A 25,328-nucleotide genomic window follows, 5' to 3' on the forward strand; every position below is an offset into this window, starting at 1 on the left:
TCAATTTCAATATTCATTAGAGTTCTGACTTTAAATTTTACATTTTAGCATGGCTTCACTGGTCAAACTAAACTGATCTACCTATGATGATAAAGTACAATAACCAGTTCAGATTGGATTCTGAATTTAAGATGCTCTACATGGGTTTATGCTGTCTTTTTTTTCCAGGGTATATCCAGTGAAAGCCCACACTGATAGACATGGATATACACAACTGATTAGGTTGTGTATATATTTGTAGACTTGAAGCAGCGCTGCCAAAGACTTTAGATATACAAAGGTGGTGCATTCCTATTACTTATGAATGTGAGAAAGTGCAACGCGCAATATGGTGGAATATTTTCGCCTTCTTGCATGACTGAAATAGCTGCCCGAGAGGCATTTCAAAGATGGCTGCCAAGTGAAATGACTCGCCTTAAAAAGACTTTGGCGCCACTTTAAGTTGAACATACCTACTGATTCTTGGGTGGGCGTGTCTTAGTCCCCTCTTCCAGATAGGAAGCCACACCCATCAATTATTTTCCATATCAATTCATATTCCGAACTCTTGTTTGGACACTAAGGGCCAGTTTTACTAATAGCTTGCGCCAGCGCAAACCGTCTTTTGGCGTTAAAATAGTACTGTCATGATTAACTAAAGACGCGCAGTGATGAATTAGGATTGAAAAGGCGAGAACATCTTATTGAATATGCATTTGTAGGAGTTTTCCTTTCAGATGTAAAATTTATGGGAGGAGAGTATTCAAATGAATCACGCAATGCGATTTACTAACATTTGCGCTCGTCAAATTACTGGTATTTGCGCCATTGTTTAATGCCCAAAGAAGCATACCTTAAACTATTTTGCGCTTGAAATGGCTGCAGTTGTTGTTGCTAGGAGTAGGCACTGCAGAGAACAGAGAGCATGTGGTAGAAGGGGGATGATTTTTTCTACACGTATTAATTGATTTGGAATGCAAGAAGAAAACATTATCTGGACATATCATTTGCCAAGCCATGTTATTTTGAATTTTCTTTAGGAAATAAAAGACAACTTGGAACCCCCAACTAGGAGTCACACAATACAAGGTCTATCGAAACTTCTTACAACCCTTAATTTTTTGGCCTTTCTTTTCAATATGTTCAATACTGTGGCTTCTTAATTTCTTTATTCTTTATTTGCGACTACACTAATTTGCGCTGCACTTGGTATATTGCGTTGGTCGATATGTAAATGAGAAGTTGCGTCTGCGTTCTTTAATTCACGCGTTGTTAGTAAATCACCTGCAGAAATTTCCATGCCCATCGGCGCTGTTTTGGAATCGCGCTCTCGTGCTAATTTGCCCTGTTTAGTAAAACTGTCCCTAATGGTGCGCTCACTTTTAATGCTGCTATGCACATTTTATTATTGACGAAATCCAGTCATTTCAATAGAAATCCACAGAATCTCGAACTTTGCGAAAGACTGGATGCAGATTTTGCAACGAGTTGAATTGGTTATGTAACTTTGCTGCATTGGCCGACAGAAATCTGCTTGCTTTCAAAGTGTCTTCTTTGTGAGCTGTGCTTCATACATTTAAACTACTGATTACAGGCAATGGACCTTTTTTGTCTGTGAAATTTCGCCAAAATTCCACTAATGTGACGACACCTTAAGGATGTCAGTTGATATTACTTATGATATGGCTTTATCGGTCAAACTGATCTACCAGTGTATATTAACCACCTTAACCTGTTCAGATTGGATTTTGGATTTAAGTTGTTCCACAATGGTCTGCATTTTTTTTTTTCAGGGGATATCCAGTGAAAGCTCACTCTGGTAGGCAGGGCCATGTTTTTCTCTCAAAGATAACCTTCATTAATAATTCAGTAGGTTTGAACTTTTCAGAGCCAGTCTCCCTGGTTAGTGGCACCATCTGTCTTGATCAGGGAGGAGAGCTTCATTAGAGTGGATTAGAGAGAGCCAAGTGTGCCCAACAGCAGGACACTGTAAAGGCCCACATCAAGCACGTTTGTGTACATGTGGAATATCATATTCAGAATAAAGAGGTGTGTGTGGGTTTAAAAATTACATTTATGTTTAATGTGTGTTTCAGTGCCAGGGAGTCTGTGATGCAATGTGTGGTTGATGTTCATCACAATCACACACCTTAAAATCAAAGTCAGCATCCGTAAAGCTTTTATGGAGAGCAGGCGACAGATACTGAGTTGTGCTCACAATTATACTGCAAGAAAGAAAAGGGATAATTAAAAAAAAAAAAAAAAAGAAACAAGAAACAAACAATTATTTTTGAACAGTATAAATATAGACTACTTTTCATAAGTTTTTAAGTTAAAAATCATGATACTTTTTCAGGATTCTTTCTGTAACTTTTGATCAATTTCATCCCCAAACTTTATAAAATCTATTATAAAAACGTTTTTTTCCCCTTGAAAGCTGAATATAAGCTCTGTAAAAATATCATCAAATGCAATGACATTCATGTTTAAAGCATGAATTTACTGTTTTTGTCTGAAAGACATTGTACAAATAGTAAAAACATAATATTTCAAGAGAGATATATTATATTATCCCAAATACATTATATATGTTTTATTCAAAGTAAATCAATGTTTTGAACCCAAAAAAATAAAAAATTCCAAAACTACTCTGGAAGGAAGGTCTCACTTGCTGGTCAGCAGTCGCATGACGTTCCAGTCACGCGGGAATATACTGAGCTTCATCAGGTTTCTGAACACACAGAAAATCTTCAGCAAGAACTCCTGCAAGAGATAGGATTGTATAAGCTGAGTTAGAAGAAAGTATTTTCACATTTTGCACTTAAAAACTTCACATTTAAGCAATAATATAAATTATTCAAATGCTTGATTTCTGAAATTTTTGAGACGGTTCACCTTTAGCTCCTCTTTGCTTTGGAAGTTGTCCAGTAAGTGTTGAAAATGAATGTCCGACATTTGACGCAGGAGGGACAACAAGCAGGACACATACTCCCCCTGCCAATCAGAAAGTGGGCAAGTCCTTGTGAGCCAATCAATCTGTTCATTTGGCAATCAAACTGCCAATTAAATGTATCCAAAGGGAGCGGGGGAGCAGGATGAATGAGAGACGTGAAGACACTGTGGGATGAATTCACTTAACAGTTGTGGCACTTAGTCTCAGCCTCAGACAGCACTCCACAGACCGCCTACAGTCTGATGCATATTACGTACAAAAAATGAAAACGCTGGCTGAAATCACCAATTCTAATCTGACTAGCTGGCTTTAGACAACTTTTTTTTAACTTGTTGGTCAGGCAATTTCTTTCTGTCCAATTGGGCAGTTCTTGGCCAGAATAAACTCCGATGTGGACTAGACTTCATGTTGTTAGTCAAAAGTCTGGCTATGCAAGACTGGATTGTGGTATTTCAGCGCAAAACTTTTGATGATTCACCAACCACCCACAATCCAATTAAAGGAGGCACAATATGCGTATTTAAATTAGGTCATTGTCATTTGTCTTTGGGCAGCCATAACCGTAAATTCCATGTAAATTACACTCTTTGTAGAATGTGACAGACTCACAAATGTCAAAGCATTTTACCCAACATTAGTATCAGAATATTAAAAATATTTTAGTGATCATGGCAGCAGTAGTCCATCAAATAGTGATCAAATGATTTTAACCGGGCATGAATCCAGATGCAGCATATATTTATACACATTTTTCTGAATTTTAAAGACCCACTCAGACAATGTTTGCAAATATGTGATGCTATCAAAGGGCACAGTTTATTCTTAGTGGATTCTCTTGTCTGACGATTCTTTCTTTTAACTACATATACACAGAGAAATGATATTAGTTATGCTGGGTTCTGTTTATAAGCTTATCTATGATGAATACATCACAAATTAAACATTAAAAGCAAGTAAAAGTATATCAAAGGATGCAAACCCATACATCAGAGTGCAGATCAGAGCATGTTTGTTGTCTAGTAGTTTACTGTTTATCTTAGCCTTCTAAGCAGGTGTTACAACAGACTAAACGTAAGAGACATAAGACAAACAAGCATGGGTGAGTCTCACGAAACCTGTCAAGAAAGATTAGGGTCATATTTTAATGCAGAAATGAACAGAATTAAGACATTTTGCATTTATATTTAACATAAAGGAAATTACGAAGAAAGTAATGGTCCTAAACAGAGGTTTAATTTTCTTTTGTCCTTGAAATATGCATTTTATGTGTAGTTTTCGTGAAATTCACCTGCATGAAGACATTGTATTATGTGTGAGTCTGAGTAAGTGAATGTGAGAGACATAAAAACAGACATGAACGTGAACGAGAGAGAGAGCGCAACAGTGATTCCTTTTGCATTTACGTTACAGTAATTGTCATATATTCAAATATATATATATATGTTTTGACAGTTTATCACATTAATTTGGCATGATTAATGTTGGAGTTTGAGGTAGATCTATTATCATTAAAAAAATAATCTCTCTAATAATGTGATTTTACTTTCCGAACCTGACAGCTACACTTTGTAGGCAGAAAAAAGAAGAGAAATATGCTGGGAAAGAAACAGAAGATGAAGAAAAGATCTCAGTAGGGATGCTGCCAAGCAGGTGGAGGAGAAGAGGGATGGAGGGAAGGAAGGAAATACGTAGAATATCAGACTTGTTAGTTACTAACAGTGATCTCAGCCGTGCACTGTGGACAGCGCTGCCCTCTTACCGCCTCCTGAGACTGAGATTTACTCATGATGGCCAACAGCGTCTGCAACAACACATCCAACAAACTCTCCACCATCATCTCTACCTCCTCCTGCACAGAGCTCTCCTGCAGATAGGAAACAAGGAACATTGTCTCTTTAACTAAAGTCATCAATGAGATGTTCAGAGTTTTGATGACATGCACATTGACCGAAGTGTACCAATGAGCTGCTCTTAATAATGGAGAAAATGCTGCTCAGGATTCCCGAGCAGATCAGAAGCTCCTTCTGTTGGCGCAGATGCAGATGAATGTGATGGAGAACAACAGGAAGGAGAATTCTCCTTGATTCTGTGTAAACAGACAGAGGGAGTTTATTAAATTAAGATGTCAGGCATTTACACTGTCATCAAAATTGTACCTTTTAGAGGTACAACAGCTTGTCACTGGAGCAGTACCCCTAAAAGGGACAACTTTGTACCGTATCGAAGCATAAAAGGTGCATATTAGTACCTTAGAGTAATAATATGTACCCTTAAGGTACTACTAGGGGTAAATGAGAGTACTTTGAGAGTACTGCCCCCGTGACAAGCTGTTGTACCTCTAAAAGGTACAATTTTGCACATTAGAGAGTGAAGATTTCTTAAAGAAATACCTGGGAAGGAGAAAAGCCTGCTATCCACTGTCCGAGCAATGGACTGCAGCTTGACCACATCCATGGACTGACCGATGTGGACCGTACTAGGCATGCTACCCAGAGTTCCCCGCACAAACTCTGCCACTTCCTGTACTGTGAACATCTGGAGGAGCTCGTCAAAAATTGCTGGGAACGAGTTGAGGAGGGCAGCCTGAAAAGATTGGAAGAGACCAGAGAAAGGTTTCCATTTGCAATTTGGTCTTTATTTATGTTCCCCTTCAGATAAAACAAGACAAGATGTGATGGGCCTGTTGAGCAAAGATGGGATGGACATTGCCTACACAGCAAGAGATGAAGTAACATTGAGGCTTCATCAGCTCATTGTTACTTGATAGATTAGAGATTCAGTCAATTCAGATTTTTAAGAAGGTGCGAAACAAGATGGAGACCCACTGTGCGACAGAGTTTATCTCAAACACTAATCAAACTAAACCAACCTAAACTTGAGTTACAGGCAGGTGGGTTGGAGTATGTTGGTACTAAACTTTGCAGGTCAGTGCGTCTCTGGGAGAAGGGTTGAAGACCTCTATATAGTCACGGTCATAGTCAAAAACCTTGGCCTTGGCTATTCCTTAATTCCAAAGTCCATTACATCTCTTGCTTCTTAGGACTTCTCTTCCCCACTTTGCTCAACAATCCAATGGTACGATCTATTGCAGGCGGTGATCTCGAAGGTGATCTCAGGTCCCTGGTTCAACGCCACTCAAGAGGTGAAAAATGGGGGTATTTGGAAGGACTCGACTTTGTGCAGGAGAAGATTTGGTGTCAAACACAGTAATCAAAACCAAGAAACACATCAAAGAACCCAGCGGAAGATGCACGGGAAGCATTGCGGAGCAATTGTTGGTGTTGGTCAGTTTGTTTGGGTTGGTGGTTCATTGTTGAGGTCTGGTGTTCTGGAAAGGCACTGAGTGTTTGTATGTGATGGTAGATGTTTTGGGCTTTGGCATTGGGTTGGGTTGTGAAGAACTCTCCGTTCCATTACTGTGGGGCAATTCAACAAGCTGCATCTACTTACAGACAGCGGAGAGGGCCGTAGGGCATTGCAGCTTAACGGCTGCAAGCAGTTGCCCTGGTTGGTGGTGGCTTGTCCTGTAGTTGGCTGGGGACCCTAGGGGGCACAGTGAGGTTGGGCAGGATTTGGTCAAGATAAGGGGCAGGGATGGGAAAAGTCCACAAAGGTACAATATGGGACAATTCAGGAAAATATTAAGTCAACAAAAACCAAAGAAAACTAAATCTTCATCAAACTATTTGTTCAAGAATTGTAGGTAGGATGGTCCGTACTGTGTCCAAACATTGATTAATCAAAGTATTGCTACCAGTTTTTTTTTTTTTTTTCAAGGTTCCTGGTGGTTTCAGGATTAAATGACGCTTTGGTGGAGGCATATACTGTATGATAAAATATGGTAGTGACAGAAAAAGCCATGTGGACGAAAAGCTTTGTGAAGGTGTGCAAACCAAGGTTATTTTCGTAAACGAAAACTAAAACTAAGACAAAAACGATTGATGAAAAAACAATTTCGTAAAATGAAAAACAAAAATAAAAATGTCAAAATATTTGAAAAACTATATATGAGCTGTGTGGCGGTTTAGGGAAATACCTGCAAATGGCGCATCTCTGCCGGAGAGACGCAAAGCAGTTTAAAGCAGAGTCCTGCACGGGGCCTGTTTGGTAAACGTGCACCAGCAGTACTTAACAGAACACTCGACCTGTTATCCGACAGCAGCACTCATTTATTTCTGTAGCCTACCAGACCAGAACCGTTTGACATAAAGACCGAGAGTCGCGACCCGAACCAGACCCGCATTAATCTACAACATCAGGTAGGCAAACTTATTAATTTTCTCATGTAACACAAGCAATCAAACCAACATTAGGCAAGTTGGTGCTTTGAAAAAAAAAACAGACATGCAACATGATAATTAACAGAAAAAAAAGATGAGAACGCACACTTCTGTAAACAATACAAAACTTGCCCTAGTGATCACTGCAAATGAATATGCATAGGCTAAATCACATCATACACACGCTTATAATTCTTCATAAATAAAAAAAATAACATATTCAAATGTGAGCATTTAAATAGGCCTACGATTGCCGTTATTATTGAATTTAATTAGTCCCAGTTATGATTTATGTGCGGATGTTCACGGAAAAGTGCACAAGACATGACAGTTACAATAATATCATGTTTATGGTTAAATAAGAAAAAAGACAAATAACCAAATAAGGCTACGTTTAGTTTCATATTAAATATCTCAACACACCATTAGATATGACATTAAGCTCAACTTGTGTAGATTTATTTAGTAAAAAGGCTTGCTTCCTTTGGTGTATATTTGTATACTTTTACCATCTATAAATCTCAGTGTGGGTTAATTTTGTCGCTAAACGTTTGCCTTACTAAGGTTAAATTATGCTAAGTCTTTATTTTTCCTGTACAAACACTACCTATAACTAAACGAAAGTAATGAAATATATCATTCTACAAACCCCAACCCTTTACATATAAACTGTCCCACATTGTTTGTGCTGAGGAACTGAGTGATACTTTATATGCCTTACTGAGGGGAACCATTACCTGGTGAACAATAAACCATATCTAGGGATCATAGTAACTTGGGGGAGAGAAGAGCTAGTTTGCCAACTAGAAAAGCTGTTACCAACAATCCAAAACATCCTTGCAATGGGTTAGCAATGGGTAACCCATTACAACCCAAAGCAATGGGTTTAAACAACTCGGAAAACCTCAGAAACCACATACATTCCTAACAACCTAGCATCATAGCAGCAAGTACCATCTTCAGACAATGCAAAGATCTAGTGACAAATGATGCTACAGTCTCTCAAGAACATATTTAGTGGCTTCAGTATCTTGAAGTTCGTCATCTTGTTTTCTTCAAATTTGACACCTTCAGAACATTTCTCATAGAAATGTTAGAGCAGATAGATATCTTTACTTAAACCATGTTTTGTCTAATCGCAACTTTCACAGGATTTTTCTTGAGATGGGGCTGTCTAAACAGCTTAGACGTACAACTTCTTTAGGGTAGAGAGAGACAGACGCATTAATCTCATGGAACACTAAATAAACCTGGGCCTCAAGGAAACAGCTTTAATCTTGGGTCAACAACCATGGATTTGGAGATCAGCAACTCGTTACAACTGAACCTTTAATTTTTAAACACATTCGACCACCGTGATCTTTTGTTCTCTTCGCTTAATTCCCCAAATTAAACCAGCGGGTATAAATGAATAAAATCATTCATGCAAAAGTGCACAATAACAAAGCCCTCATCCACTCCTAGCAATTTTAGGCTTTTTATTGTTGACACAATTCTTCTCATATAACATGGTCCCTTTAGGTAGTATCTCCTCACAAATGTAAATTTTCATAAACATGAAATGTGAACAGTTCTAGAGTTTAAATCTGACCTGGGTGAAAATGAGTGTCTCAGAGCTGCGGCTGTCCAGACTGAGCACGAAACGAATGGATTGGAAAAGCTCCTGGATGCTAGCCCGAAATTGGTCCTCCTCCATCCCACAGGTGGCCCGGGAGTAGAGGATCCGTGACTGGATGATGAACTTAAACAGGTACTCTAGAGCCTGGAGGTAGATTTACAGTTGACACGTGTAGCCTGACAATATCTGCGAGTATCCAAGCTTTTCAACATTTATGCTATAAAATGTCTTTAAAACACTCCAAGTACAATCAATACAGACAATCCCTGTGCTTGTACCTCGAAGACAAATTAAGAAAGTTTGACATTTTAATATTCACTATGGACAATTTGTACTTAACTTGATTGCTAATTAAACTAAATTCATCACATTTCCATTTAAAAAAAAAAAAAAAAAAACTTTTTTACTTGATAAATGAATAAATAACACATTTTTAAATTTAATTTGTACTGAGCAGTTGTTTTTTTTTAATTCAAAGCAAAGAGTTCTAAATATTATAATGATTAAATGGATGGCTTTGCACAGTTTGTGCATCAAAGTCTCCGCTGGCTTTCATCAGCCAATTTCAAAAGCTAAGATAAACGGTTTTACTTCTAAATACTTGAGTACAATTAAAAGTGGAAACTTTTCTTATTTTCACTCAAGTATGTGTTCGGCAAGATTCTTTTGAAAAGTTTGAAACAGCACCCACAATATAACTGAATTATAATTTCTCTGTACTTTTACAGTGCTTGACATTTTAATATGAGGGTACTGTCAGCACCAAAATGAATCACCAATCAAACCAGCAATGGCAATACATCTCAACAAAAACCATACAGTGAGTGAATAGGAAATCTTGAAAACATCTGCTTCAGCTAGATATCTGTAAACGTCCTTTGAGGGCTGCACTGAAACTTCTTATGTAAATGCATTATTTATTCTAGTTCCTATTAAAGCTGTATCACTGTTTATTTTATAGTGGCCAGCATATGATTTTATGTGATTTTTTTTTTTTTTCTCTTGAGCTCTGTTTGCGTGGTTATACAGCATACTTGGTAAAAATCAAGGAGATCTCACCCTCATGGCTTCCTGGATGTGATCCTGTCGAACAACTTCTGCTGATCGGTCCATATACCACTTCAGACAGCGAATCAACTCTCTGAATTTGAAATGAAACATCTAGTTATACCATATTCAGATTGAAAACCTTAACAAAAATATCCTGTGAAAATAGATGGATTTACTTATAAGCCAGTGCTCCAGCAAAATGCTTTTGGATGTACGTGTCCATCACAGGCCGGAAGTGATAAAACTTACTGTCCCGTAGCAGATTGATGATGAACACCTAGACAGAGATGGAAAGCAGGTCAGGTCCAAATTTCTGACTGATGTTGAAAATATCAGTATGCATCAGTGTTATTTTAGTGTGTGTATATATATATATATATATATATATATATATATATATATATATATATATATATATATATATATATATAGTAATTAATAAAAATAAAAAAAACTTGTGATTTTTTAGTAAACCAAGGGCAAAGAATAGTATTTAAAAATAAAATAAATAAAGAAGATGTAGATGTAGATGAGTTTGTTTCTTCACAGGAACAGATTTGGAGAAATTTGGATCCTCTGCAGTGAATGGGTGCTGTCAGAATGAGAGTTCAAACAGCTGATTAAAACATCACAATAATCCACAAGTGATCCACACCACTCCAGTCCATCATTTAATGTCTTGTGAAGCCAAAAGATGTGTGTTTGTAAGAAACAAATATATTATTAAGCCGTTCTAACTTTAAAACATCGCTTCTTGCCAAAAAAAACAAACAAGTCAGTAATCCATACTAACACTTCCTCCAGTAAAGAAGATTTATTGTTGTCCTCTCACATTAAAATCCACCAAATAAAATCGTATAGAACTGTTTTGGACACATTTGCTTGTAAATTGGGCTTGATATGTACATGTTTCTCTCCTGATTCTGATGGAATTAGTTTCTTGTTGTTATTTTTTTGATAGAAGACTAGAAAATGTCTTGAGGAATTTCTTACCAATGTCTAACAGCTTTTCAGTTCACAAAACATAAACTGATGTACTGGATTGCTTATGGATTATTGTGATGCTTTTATCAGCTGTTTGGACTCTCATTTTGACGGCACCCATTCACTGCAGAGTATCCACTGGTGAACAAGTGATGTAATGCTAAAATTTTCAACAAACTCATTTAGTATGGAGTAAATTTTCAGCAAATTTTCATTTTTTGTGTGAACTGTTCCTTTAAACTAAATTAAAATGAGACCGCAACGCAGCAAGTTTTTTTGCAAAATGAATATCCATGCAAGTAGAAGTGCATCCGTGTAGGTTCCCTATTCTCCACACAGAAACATGACAGATGTATTAAGGCCAAGAGAGGCTAGAACATCTTGACTCTCTTTACAGGAGTACAAGAAGCTAAAGGCTCTCTGGAGACACCACTAACAAGTAGCTGTGAACGCCTAATAATGCCTGGATCCACGCCAGCTGAAATCTTCCATTTTTCAAAACAGACACACACACAGCATGGGCACTCATGAAAGAGATGAATCGTGCACATTTAACACACACAAACACGCAGTACATGTGGGTGTGAGTATTTTGATGAATGGAAACCGGACACGTTATTACAGCAGTGAATTATTAACGTTAGGTAAGCTATGGCGCAGTCCTAGACATGCCATTTGTTAAAGTTTCTAACCAGTGACTGAAACACCAGGGGTCCATATTTGTCTGTGTTGTCATCCAGAATGGAGAACAGCGTGTCGAGGATATCTTGAAGAAACTGAAGAAGAAAAACAGAAAATGGATGTAAATTACATTAAGCAGACAAAATCTGTCATTTTTTAAAGATAAAAAAACAAGACAGAGCACTCACTTTGACTATTTCTTCCCCACAGACGTGCCGTAATCGCCCCAAAATGTCCATTACACGGTCTGGATGGGCTTTCCACTTCAACAATGCTAGTAGATCGACTTCACAACACAAACACAACAAAAAAGTGTTATTACACTCTAAGAAATATACACAACAACTGATGAATGAAGGAAAATTGTTAGTAAAAGTCCTTGCACACTGAGTCTGAAATTTTCATATGCGTTTAGGTTTTTTCGTATTCGTCATCCTTTCCTATCAAAATGCTTGCTACGGATGCGAAAATGCAGAAAATCGAACCTGATCCAAATTTTTTTATGATGGACGAAAGTTTCGGAGGCAGTGTGTAAATGTGATTGGCACAATGTGAGGTCGTATTCATTTTTTAACATGCAAAAATTTTGGACGAAAATTTCGGACTCAGTGTGCAATGACCTTAGTGTAAATTACCATTCTGTGTTAGTTTGGTGGAAGAGAGCTGAGTGGATATCCAGAGGGTTTCCTTAGTGCTGCGCTGGAATATGAGGCTGGACGGGATGTTGGGGCAGCCGTTGAAGTCGTCTTTACAGCAGGGCAGACCCAGGTAGAGTGCGTGGTTACTGAAGGTGGTGTTTTCATCACACTGATCCACGTACAGAAGAGAGATTTACAAGTTGAACAGGGTTATTATCATTCCCTAAAACTGATAGATAAATAAATTCAACTTGAAATAAAGTAAATGAAACAAAATTAAACAATACAAAGTATAAAAACCTTATTTCGGCAAGTTGCCAAGGTAACATTTAATTTAGCTTTAGTTTCACTTAACGTACCAAAATAACTAAAAAATAAAACTGAAATAAAAATTAATAAATCTATATAGACTTAAAAACCCTAATTAAAATCACAGAAACACTACTGAATTACATTGACATATATATATGTGTGTGTGTGTATATATATATATATATATATATATATATATATATATATATTATTGCTGTCAAATTAATCAGGATTAATCACATCCAAAATAAAAAAAAATTGTTTACATAATATATGTGTGTATTGTATATATTTATTATGTATATATAAATACACACACATACAGCATATATTTTTAAAATATTTACATATTTTTGCATATATGTATATATATATATTTATATTCATATAATATTATAACATATATAAATATATTTAATATATAAACGTAACATATTTTTCTTAAATATATAAGTGCATGGGAAATCTGTCAAATATCAAGTCTTCCACACATCTTGACACTTGCACTTTTTTTTTTTTTAATTTATGATGTGTTTCACATAACTTTAAGTCTGCCTCACCTTGTAGATGTAAAGCTCATGGCTCTCATCTGACAGTGTGGTGCCGTCTTCTCTCATAAGCGGAGTGAAAGCAAAGCCAAAAAGCTTCTTTTCTCCTTTGTCCTTTGCTGTAAAAAAAAAAAAAGTTTGAATATTTGAATATTGTCCAAAGTGCTTGTCGAGTTTTAAGTGCCAGTAATTAAAATAAATTAAAATGTTAATACAAATCATATCACATCATGAAACAAGTCAAAAAACTTTTTAATATGTCTAGTAGTGCATGCATCATATAACCCAACCAGTTGAATAATGAGTAATAAAACTGTATCTCGTCCATTTCAATTTTTTTTATGCTCACAAAATAAAGAAATTCACATGTAGGTACAATTTATCTTTATATTATTAGATTTATTTCAATCATTTAAGCGTAAGCCTTCAGATCAAAATGGCATGCGAAAAATCAATTCAGTAAAATGTGAGCAAAATTATACCGGCATTGTACAAAGTCCTTACTTGAGCAGTGTCTGAATTCAAAGCGCAGATGGGACCCGCGGAAGCGGTCTATGGGGATGGGCAGTTTGATGACCTCACTCCAGCGCGGACTGTTGTTGTGGTAGAGGACAAAAGAGCGATACTCGCTGATGTTGTGTTCTCCCAAGCCCAGACTAATGCACTCCTGATAAAAGATAGAAGAAATGGAAACCATTTGCTTTTATGTGCCTTTATAGTGTGCATCAAAGTTTGCGGCATCGACATTTATGATGGGTAAAATACATCAGAAAATCCCAAACTCATTTACTCTTCCACACTGACTTCAATTTTGTCTTGACTAAATGATTCACCATATGAGCTACAGATCACTGATATGTTTTTCAAAGGGATAGTTTATCCAAAATATATACTCCCTTGTATATTAACTTATTAACTCGTAGTTTTTGCTTCTTTGGATTCTGTGTGATTTTTACTTCAAAAATCATGCAACACAATAGCTTAAAATGTATCCCTTTATACAACATTGGAACAACATGAGGGTGAGTAAATGATGGCAAAAGTTAGGCAAACTTTTCCTTTATTAAAGCAGTTTGACGTACTTTGAGGATCTCGCCGTCAGCATAGAGCACATACATGGTGACCTCAATGTTCTTCTGAACGCTCTTGCCTCCTCTCTCAAAGTCTCCTCTCTCCAGCGTGAGGTAGAGGTCATTGCGTATGTCGCCTGAAGATAGAAAAAAATTAAAATACACACACAAACACACATTGTTTGTTAATATTAGTCTTATACGTTTTGGTTTGGTAAAACTGTGCTTGTTACAAATGTTGTAATTTCGTTACTTACATTTTCGTTTTGGACAATTATTGCAAGAAAAACTCAACATTCATGTATAGCCACATGGCGTTTATAAAAGTTCAGACATTCTAGACCAAAATCTGATGTGAAATTTTAAAAGAAACAGCTGCACAAAGATTGTTTTTTCTTAGAATACCATTATTCTGTAACTTTTTTCCCCTCTTTTTTTAGCTTTGTGAAATTGCATCTGTCAAAAAGATGTTGTGGTATTTTTGCTTATATTTTCACTTTGGATGGTTAATTTGAAGAAAACATAATTTATGCATCACCACACAGAGTTTAAAAAGTTTAGATGTCCTAGACAAAAATGTGATGACAAATTTTAAATAAACACACAAAAGGCTCGCACAAAGACTTTTTTTTCAGCAAGTTTTTATGTCTGGATTGTAAACAACTTTTACACACTTTTTCAGAATATCACCTTTTGGTAACATTTATTAATTGTTTATTTGCTTGCTTGTTAAAACTGCACTTGTTACAAATGTGTTGTCATTTTGTTACTTATATTTTCGTTTTGGAGAATTATTGCAAGAAAAACTCAACACTCATGTATAACCACATGGAGTTTATAAAAGTTCAGATATCCTAGACCAAAATATGATGACATATTTTAAAAAAACAGCTGCACAAAGATTTTTTAGAATACCATTATTCTTTTTTTTATACTTTTTTTTTTCTTTAGCAAGTTTTTATGTTTGGATTGTAAACATCACTTTTACACAAAAGTGTTTTTTGATAACATCTATTTATTTATTTGCATGCTTGGTAAAACTTCACTTGTTACAAATATGTTGTCATTTTATTATATTTACTTATATATATATATATATATATATATATATAAATATACTTATATTTTAATTTTAGAATTATTACAAGAAAAACTCAACACACGTGGATTTGAAAAAAAGTTCAGACATTCTAGATAAAAATCTGATGGCAATTTTTTAAGAAACATTTGCAGAGTTAAATAGTTTTTCCCCCATTTCTCTCTCTCTTTCTCTATACAGTATATCATCTCTTTTTTTCTTACTAAAGAACTTACTTTTTTTCAAACCTATTATAAAAAAACATTATGTTCAAACATCAGCTCAGACATCCTATACACAAAACTAATTTTAAATAAATTTGAAAGAAACAGTCACACACATTTTCTTCAGCAAGTGTAATCGTTTAAGTGCACTGTAAGTGTAAATAAGTGCTTTGAGTTGTACATACCACATTTACATGACTTTTTTAGATTATGATTTCCATTTCTACAACTCATTTATATTCAAATAATGTTGCAGTCATTAATACAGTTTCTGGAAAACTGTTTTACTTATTTGCAATGCCAAATTTCAATGGCATTTGTCACTTGGAGAGTGTTAGTTTGGACCCTGACTAAAGATACAAACTCAGAACCAGCATACATCAGTCTACTATGACTAACCCATAAAAGCTGGATAGATACAAGAACTGTAAATAGATTTGTTAGCATGTTTCTATATCTAAGTGGTTTTTTGTTCAAGCTTAAGAGAAAATATAATCTTGGATGGACCCAGTACACAGTTTACAGACTGTAATAAAAGCTATTGCTACATAAAGGTCAAATCGTTTATCCAGCTAAACTGTTGAAGTGAAACTGTACCCACGGGCTGTAAGAAATCTCATCAAACTTGAGTTCAACCTGTCTTTTACACTGTGATTCCACATGTAACCTTGGTTTACAGTCGACTCTTTCATTATCAACCTCATTCAATCCATGACCCAGCAGCCCACATTCTCTGAGCTGCGCAGCAAGCATCTGAATCATAATACTCAAAATAAACACAGACTCTCTCTGGAATTGTGCTTAGCTCTAACAAAGTTATAGCTGTTAGTGAAAGAAGTTGTGGGTTTAATTTGATTTCTTCCAATTACAGCTGATGCAATAAAAGAGAATGTGTGACTCTTCACAGCGCCACTAGAAACCATTCCTCCAGCTGACACCCACCCTGCAGACAGTTATGAGTGCAGAGATGTATATTTCGGCATACACCTTTAAGAAAAGCTTAAATTTGCTCTTATGCCACCAGATATCTATTGAATGTATTTACTGGGGGTGGATATACTGGGGAGAAAGATATAAACCACCTTACGCAATAATGCTTTTGCTTTATTTTGTATGTAATGTGCATAATGAAATAGTTTGATGAGAAGTTTGAGAATGACTCATACATTTTGAGTAACAAGGAACAAAATTGACTTTTTGTTCTTTGCAAACATTATGAATCTCCATTATACGTACAAAATAATATTACAAAATAGTACAGAATATAACAAACATCTGCTCTTCTAAAAGTACCCTAACAAAAGTGAATATATATAAAAATAAATTTGCTCAGTTTTGAGTTTATGTTTTCTGTTACCTTTCTAAGGTCTACATTTAGATTTAAAAATTTAAACTTTCCATATTTTAAATTTTTTATTATTTTTAATTATTGTTGCTTGTTTATTCTACTGCACAGAATTATTACACAGGGTTATTATAGTTAACAAAAACTGAAACTGAAAATTTAAAACCATTAAAAAAAGTGAAGTGAAGTGACCCATACTCGGAATTCGTGCTCTGCATTTAAACCATCCAAAGTGCACACACACAGCAGTGAACACACACACACACACACCGTGAACACACACCCGGAGCAGTGGGCAGCCATTTATGCTGCGGCGCCCGGGGAGCAGTTGGGGGTTCGGTGCCTTGCTCAAGGGCACCTCAGTCGTGGTATTGAGGGTGGAGAGAGCACTGGACATTCACCCCCCCCACCTACAATCCCTGCCGGCCGGGGACTCGAACCCACAACCTTTGGATTACGAGTCCGACTCTCTAACCATTAGGCCACGACTTCCCCAAAAAAGTTACTTAAAATGACAAAAACACAATGCAATTATGAAAACTTTAGCTAAAATTTAAATTTAAAATATAAAAATATTAATTATTGAAATATTAATAAAAACTATAATAGTATCTCAATGATGCGAAAATAAAACTGCTACACATTAAGTGTATAAAAAATCATTTTGACAAATGCATTTTTTAAAATGTAAATGCTTGTGAAATTTGACAAAATTGGCAAGCTTTTTTTGGTAGGATACTTTAGATGAAATTGTAAAGTACTGATGGGTAGATTGATCTTTAAGTATCTTTACTTTCAATACTAATGTTGTACTCAATTAGCTTTAAAGTTATAATAACTGTATTAACAAATAGTTAGGTTAGAAACAATTTATTTTCAATCTTTGAACATTATCTGGAGTAATTAGAAAACAAAAGTTTTTCAAGTTTAATAATGATCTAATGATTAAAATACAATGTTAAAATGCTTATAATTACTAAACATATTCTGAATAAATAATACCAGTATCATTACTAGAATCAATATTGACAATACTGGCCTTGATGCTACTTAATATCAGATCGAAAAGAAAGTAAGCTAACTTTCAACGTCCCACAACACATGCTACTGTTAGTGAATCGACCAAGAAGACAATCTAGAAAAGAAAGCAAATACGATCACAACTGCTTTTAGAAATTGTGGATGGAATAGACAAAACTTTATTTAGTAAAAGCTGAAATAAAGCTTTGTGTGCTTGTCTGTTTGGCTGACAGTATCCTACAGTTCCACATCCTGATAAAAAATGCTATCTGGCAGCAGCTGGCTGGCTCCCTGTGAGTGCTGGATTGCATTCCTGTTTAGACACTTTCTGTAATGGGTAACGGCTACAGCGTTAGACCCTTCTCTCCACTGCTTCAGAGCTATTTCGCTGAATAAAATCCATATAAAGCTCTCTATTCAGGCACAAATTCATTCCAAAAAGAAACAATCCTGGTGCATTCCCAGCTGGAAAGAGGAAAAACAGCCTAAAACAGCAGTAGCTAGCATATAAAGAAATGGAAGAAGATTCTACGGTTTATGTATGTGCATGTGCTGCTCACATTATGTTTTGTTATGCATATTAAGAGGACGACAAAACACAGAATCACAGGACCCAGAATATCCAAGAATCAATCTGGACATTTTTAAACTAAGATAACCTTCAAATATCACTTACAGTGTTGTTGCTATTAACTGAAACTAAAATTATTAGAAATAGTTATTAAATAAAATAAAATGTACTTTTTGAAAATTAACTTTTGATGTTTTTTTTTAGAATACATCTGGATATATTACACTTAGATTATATTACATCACTTACAATATTGTTATTGTTAAAATATTAAAAATAGTTTTAAAGCTGAAATAAAATAAAATGAAACAAAAAAAAACTTTAAAAACTGAAAAAATTTTACTTTTTCTCAAACTAAAACTATTAAAAATATTTTGAAATAACAGATTAAATAAAGTAAAAATATTAGATTAAAACTTATTAAAAAAAGAACATTTTAAAATGAACTGAAAACTAACTGAAATAAATGAGTGCCAAAATTACTAAAACTATATTGCTTTAAACAAAAGTCATGGTTAGTTTGGTTCATGGCTTAGAACTTTCTGAAATCCCAATGCAGTGAGTGTGAAAAATACTTCCAGAGCCAAGGCTATTGAAAAAAGGCATGAAAAAGAAACTGAACAGGCTGAAATGGATGATGCAATATCAACCCGTCATGACACTGACACCAGAAAAGGAATGTACAAATAATTCCGGAGAGGTTTTGTTAAACAAACTCATCTCGGACTTATTGAAAATGTCATGAGAATGAATAATTGTCAAAGCTTGTGGCACTTCAAGTGTCATTAACATTTCATAATGCTAACAGTTCAATATTCCATCTAATCGCTGGTGCCAAGACTTAATATCTTTTGACAGACAGATATTGTTTTTTAACACAATGGATCCCAACGCTGGGACTATGCTTTAGAAACCTGGCCAGTTTGATCTTTTTCAGGGAATAAAGTCAATGCGGCAATCTGAAATAAGATTACAAGGGTTTTTCCCAGACACTGTGGTTCAATAACATCTAAGCCTCTTTCAGAAAAATACGTACCTCAGAAACCCAAGGAACCATAGCTCTCAGAGGCCTATCGACTTATTGGCATTTCAAAGCACTGAATTTAAAGAGCGCAGCTTTGTCTGTGATTATAATCGAACTACCTCAGGTAGATCGATCTGTGGATGATTAACCAATCATTGAGCCCTTCAAAAGAACAAGGAAGCGTTAACTAAGAGGCAAATGAGAGGTATCCTCAGATGGAGGACCTATCAATCCACCTACCACTGAAGAACATCTGGGACTACTAGACTGATGTGCGAGTTTATGGATGAAGAGAAGAGATATTGTACATGGCTACATGGTTTTGACACTGAAGACTACTGGGGAATAGACTCAAGAGCCAGCGGTCCATCGAGTTACTTAAAATTTTGAAGGAACATGCAGTGACATGATTTTATTAAGAGAGCAACTTTGAGAAGCCCCCAGGCTCTGTTACGTACGATTATGTGCTGTTACGTACGATTATTAATTGTGCTAAAGGTCCTTTCACAAGACTCGCTTCAGGGCTTACGCTTTGACCTCCACTTGAAAAGCATTGCAGATAGCGTGATGGAAGGGTGGTTTTATTAGGTTGCTAGGTAGTGAGAAAATCCTTTAAGGAAACAAAAGGTTCTTAGTGATTCCTTTGATACAATGAAAAAGCAACAGAAGTTTGGGTAAAGGTATGCTAACATTTATTATTGTCCGTCAATTGGATGTGATCTGGAATTTACAACCACCTATATCACCTCAGAAACCATCTACAGTAGCAACAACCTAGCAACAGGCTAAAAAACACGTTAGCATCAGCCTAGTAACACCCTGGAAACCACCCACAACACTCTAGCATAGTGTGAAAACTGAGTCACACTTTATTATTTCACTTGAAAAGAGTGACAATATTAAAATATCTGGCCAATATGTTAAGCCGATAATTATTTTTATGTTATGCCCGATAACCGATAAAAGGCCAGTATTAAAATGTGACACTATTTTGTCTAAGTAAAATAGAAATGTAAAAACAACAAAATACTAAATTAACTGATTTATATGCTACAAGTGAATTTAGGCATCACAACATTGTACAGTATAAAAAATAGACACTAATTTTGAGATTTGCTAAAGATTACATTTAACAAAATTATTAAATTATTACTATTGTTAAATTACTGTACTATTGTTGTTTAGTTAAAGATTAACTTCAAGTGACCACTAAATGATCATTCACAATTAAACAGTGACCATTCATAATTAAACAGCCAATATCAGCCAGTGTATTAAAAAATTCTAATAATGGCCGATATCCGATATGGTACCAACATAGTGTGCCTTGGGTATGAATAACTACTCCTACAATGTCAATATTAAATGTTTACACTGTTTTATCTAAAAAAAAATATATATATATATTCTTTAAAAATGACATTATAATCTACAATACGGAAAATATAAATTTTGAGATTTGTGAAGGATTACACATTATAATTAAGTTATTAAATTATTCATATTTTAACTAACTTATTAATTAGTCACTATAAGTGAGGTCAAATATGATCTAGATGTAAAAATAAAGGAAATGAGCATGGAGTACTAAGCAGCTAACATCGGCCAATATAATCTACAAATTTCTAATATCGGCCGATAACCGATATGGTACCTCACATATTGTGCATTGCGTATGAATAGCTATTACTATATTGTTAATATTAAAAGAATTTATTGTTTTTGTCTAAGATTTTTTTTTTTTAAATGATACAGGTCAATTTAGGCATCGCAACATCTACAGTATGAAAAATTGATATTCATATTGAGATTTGTTACAGATTACATTTAACAAAGTTATTCAATTATTAGTATGTTTAAAGATTAAATTTAAATGAACATAAAATTAATCTAAATGCAAAAATAAGGAAAATGAGCATGCATAACTAAATAGCCAATATCAGCTAACATATTTAAAAACTCTAATATCAGCCAATAATCGATATGGTACCACCATATTGTGCACTGTGAATAACTCTTACAACATTGTACATTTCTTAATTTTAAGTTACTGCAACTGTCTACTTTCAGACCATGAATATACAGTATCTCACGAAAGTGAGTACACCCCTCACATTTCGGCAATCATTTTAGTATATTTTTTCAAGGGACAATACTATAGATATTAAACTTGGATATATTTTAGAGTATTCAATTTGCAACTTGTATAGCATCAAAGATTTACTGTCCTCTGAAAATAACTCAACATACAGCCATTATTGTCAAAAAAGTTGGCAACAAAAGCGAGTACACCCTAAGTGATAACAGCTACACATCGTTTAACCATGCAAAGCCACATGTCCTATTCATCATGTTCATGTGTTTGTCTGCTTGACAGGACCATACAAATTTGTGTATCTTGTTTTAGAGCAGTTAAAATTTGGTGCTTTGAGTACAATTCTCTCATACTGACCACTGGATGTTCACCATGGCACCTCATGGCAAAGAACTCTTGAATTAGAATTGTTGCTCTCCACAAAGATGGCCTAGGCTATAAGAAGTTCGGTAACAGCCTGGAACTGAGTTACAGTACAGTGGCCAGGGTCATACAGAGGTTTTCCAAGACGGGTTTCACTCGGAACAGGCCTCGCAAGGGTCGATCAAAGAAGTTGAGTCCTTGTGCTGTGCGTCAGGTGCAGAAGCTGGCTTCAAAAAACAGATGCATGAGTGCTGTCAGCATTGCTTTAGAGGTTGCAGAAGTGAAAGGTCAGCTTGTCAGTGCTCAGACCATACGCCACACACTGCAACAAGTCGGTTTGCATGGCCGTCGTCCCAGAAGGAAGACTCTTCTGAAGCTGGCTCACAAAAAAACCTGCAAACAGTTTGCTAAAGACAACCTGCCCAAGAGCATGAATTACTGGAACCATGTCCTGTGGTCTGATGAGTCTAAGGTAAACTTGTTTGGCTCAGATGGTGTCCAGCATGTGTAGCAATGCCCTGGTGAGGAGTACCGAGAAAATTGTGCCTTGCCTACAGTCAAGTATGGTGGTGGTAGTATCATGGTCTGGGGCTGCGGTTCATTGAGGGAAACATGGATTTCAACATGTACTGTGACATTCTAAAGCAGAAGATGATGCCCTCCCTTCAGAAACTGTGCTGAACAGCAGTTTCCCAGCATAATAACCACCCCAAACACACCTCCAAGATGACACTGCCTTGCTGATGAAGCTGAAGGTGATGGAGTGGCCAAGTATGTCTCCAGACCTGAACCCTATTGAGCACATGTGGGGCATCCTCAAGCAGAAGGTGGAGAAGCACCATGTGTCTAACATCCAGCAGCTCCGTGATGTCCTTGTGGATGAGTGGAAGAGGATGCCAGCAACAAACTGTGCTGTTCTGGTGAATTCCATGCCCAGGAGGATTAAGGCAGTGCTAGATAGCAATGGTGCCCCTACAAATATTGACACTTTGGACACAGTTTTGACACTTGTTCACTTAGGGTGTACTCATTTTTGTTGCCAGTTATTTGGACAATAATGGCTATATGTTGAATTATATTTAGAGGACAGTACATTTGTACTTCTATACAAGCTGCACATTGACTACTCTAAAATATATCCAAGTTTCATTTGTGTGGTATTGTCCCTTGAGAAGATATACAAAATTTTTTGCTGAAATGTGAGGGGTGTACTCACTTTTGTGAGATACTGTAAAATCTTGGCATATCTCTTGGTTTCATTCAGTCCTGAACAAATCTTTAAGTTCAGCCGTGACCTTCATGAGACTTACCTGGCATGATCACATCAGGGAAGCCCAGTTTGCGCGTGATGGCCACGCTGCGGTTGAATATCACGGGGTTTTCCCTGCGCACCTGCTCCATATCGCCCCTCAACAGCTGCAGTGAGATGATTAGACCTGCACAAGAAGAAGAGTTCGGGGAAATGTGAGACAACTTCATCTTGACAACTACTGTAATTATCCTTGTGATTATGTTAGTATTTATTTAGTAAAATGGGCCTTTGTTTCGAAGAACGTACCAGAGAGATTGCATCTCTGTTACGATTTTGTTCAGGTCTCTATGTCAGCTGCCAGTAATAGCTACAATTTAATTCAATCAAGACATTGTTTTGGGTCTACAATGCCGCTAATCACCTAGCTTCACGCTACCTTCAATCCTTCACACACCGGCCCGCCTGCCGCAATCAGTCATTCTGATTGCCTGGCTCCCGTCAGTTCCCCGTGAGAAGGGTTTCTGTACATCCAGGTCAAGAAATATGTCTAGGCCTTCCCCTCGATGGTGGAATAAACTCTCAATTAGAACAGCTAACATACAAATTACTACTGAGAGATACCTCAAGACACACCTCTACCATATTCATTATCCACTAGAACTAGACTTTTCTTGTTGATGCAGCTCATTTTAAGGGTTTTCAGGGATGTGATCTAGATTTTCAATATTACTTTGGACTCTTTCATCAATTCCCACGTTTAACATAACGCTGCTTGGTTTGAAAGTGACTATTGTCAATCGCTACACTTTTTGTCAGCAACTTTTGTCCGAAATTTAACTAACGTGACCACACTTTAATGCTGCAGGCCAGTAACCAACCACCTATAGCACCACCTACAGTAGCAACAAACTAGCAACCACATAGCAACAGGCTAAAAACACATTGACAGCCACATAGTAACACCCTGAAAACCACAGACAACATCCTAGCATTCTATAAAAGTCAACAGAATTATTTTGATTGAAAAGACTGACAATATTAAAATTCTGGCCAATATGATATGCTGATAATTATTTTCATGTTATGGCTAATAATCGATAAATGGCCAGTATTAAAATTGTATGCAATTTTGTTTAATTAAACAAAACATATTTTCTAATTGTCTAAAATATTTTCAATATTAATTTCTTCAATATTAATATGACTCATTCATAATTTCCCAGATGTTCTACATAAAATCAAAAAAATAAAAAGGTAATTGGACATTTTTTTCCTTGCACTATATCTCATAATTCTGAATTGCGCGATATAAATTCAGAGTTGCGAGACATAAATCCAGAATTGTGAGATATGAACTCGTAATTGCAATAGTGAGTCAGAATTGCGATATATAAATGCAGAATTGTTGGATATAAACTCGCAATTCTGATAAGAAAAGTCCAAATTGTGAGATCACAATTGCGAGAAAAAAGTAAGAATTGTGAAAAAAGACGCAATTACATTTTTTTATTCTGTGACAGGAATAAAAAGAATTGTGTAATAGATAAACTAAGAATTAAGAGAAACAAAGTCCAAATTGTGTAAAGGCGCTGTCACATTTGCCAAAATTGTGTGGGTAAAATGGAGTCATTCCAATAGGAATCTGCTAAATAGTATGATAGTATGAGAAAGTCTATTTCTAAGTTGGTTACTTGAATTAATATAACTTTATACAATTATTTATATAACTTTATTGAAGCAGAATTATGTAGAATTTAAAGAAAACCAGGCAACCACATATAGTTATTTAAAAAAAAAACAAGTGAAATGTTGACTACAACAGCAAAGCAGGATAATGGACAGGTTTTTTGGAAGGACTGTTCAGTTTCAGTGAAGCTAAATGTTCCTCATCTGATGATAACACTTAAACCAAGTGTACGACCATTTTGGGAGTGCACTTACCGTAGTTAGTGCTGGGGGCGGTATATTTGGTGCTGGACTTGCGGATAATGTTCTCATGTATCTGGTACCATTCGTTTTCATTATTACACCTGTGAAAGAGAGAAGAAAGAGGACAAACGATTATGGCAAGGAAAATATGTTGTTGTGCAGATGAAGCAGGTGGAATCGCTGCATCAGTATTCAAACAATTCCCAGATGCTTGGAGTCACAAAGGTAATTTGTCAGTATACAGTATATGTAACTCAGTTTCAACAGCAAAAGACCTCGTCCTAAGGGGGCATTGCAGTTCGCTTACAAATGTG

The 25,328-nt window shown here is 35.9% G+C and overlaps 1 protein-coding gene across 1 annotated transcript in view; it reads right to left on the reverse strand.

Moving 5' to 3' along the window:
* Positions 1-25,328, reverse strand: part of LOC306875218 (dedicator of cytokinesis protein 3-like) — a gene marked incomplete at its 3' end in the record, with an annotated part of 249,864 nt that overhangs the window by 32,182 nt on the left and 192,354 nt on the right. The window contains exons 13-29 of the mRNA XM_079425684.1: positions 25,027-25,115; positions 23,144-23,269; positions 14,126-14,250; positions 13,548-13,710; positions 13,056-13,162; positions 12,181-12,352; positions 11,734-11,831; positions 11,557-11,640; positions 10,057-10,157; positions 9,890-9,971; positions 8,804-8,974; positions 5,323-5,515; positions 4,891-5,018; positions 4,650-4,796; positions 2,875-2,973; positions 2,648-2,742; positions 2,129-2,204 (exon numbers count right to left, since the gene is read on the reverse strand). Coding sequence (XP_079281810.1) covers positions 2,129-2,204; positions 2,648-2,742; positions 2,875-2,973; positions 4,650-4,796; positions 4,891-5,018; positions 5,323-5,515; positions 8,804-8,974; positions 9,890-9,971; positions 10,057-10,157; positions 11,557-11,640; positions 11,734-11,831; positions 12,181-12,352; positions 13,056-13,162; positions 13,548-13,710; positions 14,126-14,250; positions 23,144-23,269; positions 25,027-25,115 — 2,056 coding nt within the window. The remainder of the gene's footprint in view (positions 1-2,128; positions 2,205-2,647; positions 2,743-2,874; positions 2,974-4,649; positions 4,797-4,890; positions 5,019-5,322; positions 5,516-8,803; positions 8,975-9,889; positions 9,972-10,056; positions 10,158-11,556; positions 11,641-11,733; positions 11,832-12,180; positions 12,353-13,055; positions 13,163-13,547; positions 13,711-14,125; positions 14,251-23,143; positions 23,270-25,026; positions 25,116-25,328) is intronic.

The sequence above is a fragment of the Barbus barbus genome, assembly GCF_936440315.1.
Source record: "Barbus barbus genome assembly, chromosome: 9".
NCBI lineage: Eukaryota > Metazoa > Chordata > Actinopteri > Cypriniformes > Cyprinidae > Barbus > Barbus barbus.